General features: G+C 57.9%; 1 protein-coding gene across 1 annotated transcript in view; it reads right to left on the reverse strand.

Moving 5' to 3' along the window:
* The window catches only part of SMARCC1 (SWI/SNF related, matrix associated, actin dependent regulator of chromatin subfamily c member 1), a 61,452-nt gene extending 56,509 nt beyond the window's left edge, over positions 1-4,943 (reverse strand). Inside the window, 1 exon segment of the mRNA XM_053979272.1 lies at positions 4,734-4,943. Within this exon segment, the coding sequence (XP_053835247.1) occupies positions 4,734-4,928 (195 nt within the window). The 5' untranslated portion in view covers positions 4,929-4,943.
* Positions 4,944-6,000: the final 1,057 nt, after the last annotated feature.

The following is a 6,000-nucleotide window of genomic DNA, read 5'->3' on the forward strand; positions in this document are numbered from 1 at the left end:
CACATATCTGAGAAATTAAATCTTCCCAACTCAAAGGACACAAATTCCCGTGGGGCTCCCCAGTGTCCTGCCCTGTGTATAAATCCTGAACTAGAAACACGAGCCTGGAAAGAACTGAAGGCTAACATTTCAAAGCTGCATTTCAATTTGCCCTCTTCCCTCCCCCAGGAATTAGTGCTTTAATTATATCAAAATCACAGAATATCCTGAGTTGGAAGGGATCCACAAAGATCACTGAGTCCAACTCCTGGCTCTGCACAGGACTTTGGACAAGGGCTGGAGTGACAGGACAAGGGGGAACAGCTTCCCACTGCCAGAGGGCAGGGATGGATGGGATATTGGGAAGGAATTCCTGGCTGGCAGGGTGGGAGGCCCTGGCACAGGGTGCCCAGAGCAGCTGGGGCTGCCCCTGGATCCCTGGCAGTGCCCAAGGCCAGGCTGGACAGGGCTGGGAGCAGCCTGGGACAGTGGGAGGTGTCCCTGCCATGGCAGGGGTGGCACTGGAGGATCCTTAGGGTCCCTTCCAACCCAAACCAGTCTGGGATTGTAAGAATCTCCTTCAAAAAGAAATCCAGAAGAATTGGTATCCTTGTACTGACTTACTCTACTTCTCTTTTTCAGATATTTTCCTTCAGAGAAAAAGGAAAATTACATGAGAATGCACCTTGCAAAGCCTATTCTTAGACATGTGAACTTTTTCAGACAATCATTCCTTTTCTTGCAGCTCCCATTTTTACCTCTTGCAGGAGGCACTGACAGCTGGAAGCTATAAAGGAGTGCAACACCATCTCATCCTCCTTTGCACTGCCACTATCCTGCAGATCCTTTTAATGAGAAGCCCATTACCTTGCCTGAGGTTCCCTGAACAATAAGGGGAAAATCCCTTCAAAAAGAAGCTCAAGACTCCCCTCCATCATTTCTGCATCCTAACGAGCAGCACAAATGGATCTTTAAGCAGTAAAACACAGCAGCCAATTTCCCAATCAATTCACAGTGGGTTTGAGGGATCACAGAGCCATCAAGTCCAACAGGTCTCCAGGTTCTCCCCTCATGCCCACAAAATGATCCTGCAGCAAATAAAGGTTTCTAAGCAGTGAATTCCAGAGGACAGAATGATGCCCTGTTCCATAAGAGGATTTTGCTCTCACGCTGAAATGCCAAAGCCCCGCTGACACAGGAGAGTGTTCCAGCCTTTCCACAATAATTAGAAACACAAAACCACCCCCTATCTTTAAGCAGAAAACGTGTGGTCAGAAAGCAGAGTGTGAGCAGCAGCAGAGGGAATGACTGCAGCCAGAGCTGCACTGCAGCTGCCCTGGAAGCATTTGTCACCGATGGGGGACAGATCCACAGGCAGCTTTGATGTGGGCACTGACCTCAAACACCCACATCAGCTCTGCGGGTGGCCCTGTGTACACACCTTCTCCAAACAAAGGACATTTCAGCTCAGGGCACCACCTAAGAGCCAAGGGAAAACCCACACTGAAATGCTTTGATTTGGGTTAAACCCTGGCTCCTTCTCCAAGGTGAGAACACAGAAGAGCTGCAGAGACAGAACCCTCCCTGCACGCAGGGGCAGGAGCCCTCCCTGGATCCGAGCCAGGCAGTCCCAGGGAAGGTCCTGCCAAGGACAGCAGAGCCACAGAGCTGTCAGGGCAGCCCCTGGCTGCGGGGACAGCAGCTGGTGCCCAGCCCACCCGCTGATGGCACAAGTGCCCGTCCCCAGCAGCTGCCAGGAACCAGCCCGTGCCCTGCTCCGGGATATCCGTGGCAGGGAGGAGCAGATCCCAGCTCTGCCTGGAGCTCCCGCCCTGCAGACCCTCCCTGGGCATCAGCCCAAGGCCTGGAGCAGCCCCAGCTCAGGGATGTGCTCAGACTCCTCTCTGTGGGGCAAGGGGGTCCCAGCTCTGCCCCCAGAGCCCCCTGTGCTGAGCTGTGCCCTGATCCCCTCTAACCCAATATCCCACTTGCTCCTTAAAAGCCACAACACCCTCCTCCTGCCTCCCAAAAATCAGCTGCTCTGGCCCTTTGTCTCAGAAGGGCAGAGCTGTCAGAGCTCCCAGGGTCAGCAGACTGCCTTGGATATGAACAGCACACCGGGATGGCTCCTGGGAGCACAGCTGCAAGGTCAGGGCTGCATCCTTCATCAGGCAGCTGCTAAAACCCCTCCCAAGCTACCTTAGAAAGAGGTTTCAGAGACAACAAATAACTGATTTGGGACACCCCGTTTTCATATGAGGGATTACTGAGAAAGGAACTGCCTAAACAATGCCCAATGTTAGAGACAAATGAGCATTAATATAATAAAAAGAGAATTGCCCAGTTTACTTCTGAACTGTGAATTTCTAAGTAACTATGGTGACATCGAGGTGCCCATTACAGCCTACCCAAATTACTCTGAACAAGGGATGGAGGGACAGGACACAGGGAATGGCTTCCCACTGCCAGAGGGAAGGGATGGGTGGGATATTGGGAAGGAATTCCTGGCTGGGAGGGTGGGCAGGCCCTGGCACAGGGTGCCCAGGGAAGCTGTGGATCCACTGCCCCTGGGTTCCTGGCAGTGTCATGGACAGGGCTGGGAGCAGCCTGGGACACTGGAAGGTGTCCTTGCCCATGGCAGGGGTGGAATGGGATGGGCTTTAAGGCCCCTTCCCACCCAAACCATTCCAGGATCCTGTGACTTTGTTCTGTGTAAGTCTGTCAGATGCCCCAGGACTCCAAACCCACGGCAGGAACCCATTCCCAGCTCCCAGGGAAGCAAGGCTCCACCATCCCTCCTGCACCCATACTGCCTGGAGAGGAGCTGGGCACCTCCTGCATCCCCTGATGCACAGAACAACACAAACCCACTTCCAGACATCACACACACACAAACTGGGAGCGGGAGGGAGCCGGGGATAAATCAGCTCAGTACAATACCAATAATTTCATTTTCTGTCACTGTGTTTGGTGCCTGCCAATGAGTTTTTCAAGGTCCAGTGTGAGTCTTCCACGCTACTACTGAAACCTCTTTCGTTCTTAATTGTACTCTAGAGACACAGAGAGCTCTTCAATATTAAAGTCCTGTCTAATCTAGAGGCAAAATGAGCAGCTCTGTAAATGCAGCTCTCCAACTCTCCCTGCCCCTCAGGACCTCTGGATCCCTGAGCAGGCTTGGTGCTGCTCTGGGATTCTCTCCAGCTGGTCCCCAGCGTCCCTGGAGCTCCTGGAGCTGGACACACCAACTGCTGCTGACAGCTTCAGCACTGAGATGTACAAACATCTATTTTTAAGAGTATAAACTGGACACAAGCCAGTTAAAATCACCACGTACTTCTCTGGAAGGAGCCACGCACCTGCAGCAGGATGAAAACAGAGCAAGATGAACCAGAGTCCATTTACAGCACATCCAAAAGGAAACCAGCCCTTCCCTCCTAGAGTGTTCAGGCTTCATTTTTGAGCACTGGTATCAATTTTCTTGTTTCCTCAAGCCAAAATGACTTTTCATTTTTTTAAAGGACTGTCACAGCAACATTCCAAAACTCACTCACGCCCTGTAAAGTCTCCTTAGCCCAACTCTAATAACCTTCCAGAGCCACGAGAAATAACTACCTGATTTTGATAACCGATGTGAAAGGAGGGGTTTTCCCTTGGCTCCCATTGCTGCACCTCACACACCCTGCCCAGGCAGTACAGAGAGAGCCAGCCTGGTCGGGGATTTAGAGCCACGGCAAACACTTTCTGTGCTCAGCAGGGCACCTGGGCCCTTCCCCGAGCCGCGATTTCCTGGGATGCCGGGGGTGGGTGCTCGGCCAGGACAGGGAAAGGCAAAACCAGAGCTCCTCCAGGGCGTGCGACGGCACGGAACCGCAAGCGGAACAAGCCAAGCTGCGCGGATATTCTGTTCCATTCCCCCGTCAACACAAAGAGCTCGAGCTGCCGCTCCGAACCGCGCCGCACACCCCGAGCCGAGCTGGAAGGACTGGAAAAACACCCCCGAGCCCGAGCTGCTTTCACCCCGCGGCGCTCCAGCTCGGGCTCCCAGTTCAGATTCCCGTTCTCGGACTCTCCGGCACACAAAGAACCCGGCCAACAGCTGGGGCTCCTCCGGCCCCAGGACCGGGGAAACGCGGAGGTGAAGGCACGCAGCATCCCCGGGCACCGCTGCGAGCCGGCCGCGGCGGAGCGCACACGCGGCGAAGGCACACCGGGCCATCCTCCGCGGCTCGGTACCGAAACAGACTGAGAAAATCAGCACACGGGGGGAAAAAAAAAAAAAAAAAACACATCAAGAAAGCGGAGCAGCCGAGGCGTGCGAGGGGGAAAGGAGCCCGAGGGCCGCAAGCGAACTCGGGGCAAGGCGCGGGGTTCAACGCGGCTCCCAGCGGCACCCCAGCCGGCCCGGTGCTTTTTAACTCCCTTCTTCCCGCACTCCCGACACCGCCGGGGCGCGGCTGAAGCGAAACCCGGCGGGGCCGGGACCTGCCCGCACAGGGAAGTCACTGCCTGGGGCGAGCGGGCACCGGCCGGGCCCCCGCGGGCAGCGCGAACGTCCCGGGGCCACCGGGGCTGCCCCAAGCACGGCCCCGGGCACCGGCCGGCGCTGAGGGAACGGAAATGTGCACGGGGCTGCCCCCGAGCCGGCCCCGCGCCGCCGAGGCCGCGGCTCACAAAGAGCGGAGGGAACCTCCGGCCCGTCCCGTCCCGTCCCGTCCCCCGCCCGCCCGGTGCCCTCCGCCCCCGCCGGGCCGCACCTTCTTGTAGTGCTTCCCCAGCCACACGCGGACCGAGTCGAGCTGGGACACGGTGTCGGGGCTCTCCCAGAACTTGCCGGCAGGGCCGCCGTCCTTGCGGCGCGCCGCGGCCAGCGCGGGGCCGGGCCCGCCCGCCGGGGCCGCCGCGGGGCCGCTCCCGGGGCCTCCGCCCGCCGCCAGCGCCGCCGCCGCCATTGTCCCCGCGCGCCCCGCGCCGCGCATGCGCCGCGCCCCGGCCCGCGCCCCGCCCACCCCGGGAGCGCGCCCGGGACCGCAACGGGAACGCGCTCGGGGGGCGTCGGAACGGGAACGCGGAGAAGAACACGAACGGGAACGCGCTCGGGAACGCGGAGAGGAGCACGAACGGGAACGCGCTCGGGAACGTGATCGGGAAGGCCCGCGGGAACGCGCGCGCCGCTCCGGTGCGGCCCCGCCCGCTGAGGGACCCCGGGGGCTCCGGGCCCCGAACACCAGTCCGTGCCCTCGGTACCGGCAAGGGAACACTCGCTCCGGGCCCCGAACACCAGTCCGTGCCCTCGGTACCGGCAAGGGAACACTCGCTCCGGGCCCCGAACACCAGTCCGTGCCCTCGGTACCGGCAAGGGAACACTCGCTCCGGGCCCCGAACACCAGTTCGTGCCCTCGGTACCGGCAAGGGAACACTCGCTCCGGACCCCGAACACCAGTCCGTGCCCTCGGTACCGGGAATAGAGCGCTCCGGACCCCGAACGCACCGACCGTGCCCTCGGTACCGGGAAAAGAGCGCTCCGGACCCCGAACGCACCGACCGTGCCCTCGGTACCGGGAAAAGAGCGCTCCGGTCCGTGCCCTCGGTACCGGCAAGGGAGCGCTCCAGGCCCCGAACGCACCGTCCGTGCCCTCGGTACCGCCCTGGTCTGCTCCGGGCCCCGCCGCTCAGCCCCGTGTGCAGACCCTGAGCTCCAATTAGGGAGTAAATTGGGTGCTGACATAATTACCTGCAGGTGTGTGCACCAAGTCTTCACTGCTGGCTGCCTTTATCTTTCCATAACCACGTCTAGACCCATGGAATGGGTCATTACGAAGCAATTTCCCCCAAGTTTCCTTTATAGAAACCACTTAGTTTTGAGTCTCTACTAATGTTTTATTTGTGAATTGAACATAACAGAGAATTTTTTTTTAAAAAGCAAAACCATGTATATAATTAAAAAATACATCATATTTGAATTCCAACATTATTAAATAGAGGAGTAAAAGTCCTTCATTAAAATCACAATCCCCGGTACAA

This window comes from Vidua macroura, chromosome 1 (genome assembly GCF_024509145.1).
Source record: "Vidua macroura isolate BioBank_ID:100142 chromosome 1, ASM2450914v1, whole genome shotgun sequence".
NCBI lineage: Eukaryota > Metazoa > Chordata > Aves > Passeriformes > Viduidae > Vidua > Vidua macroura.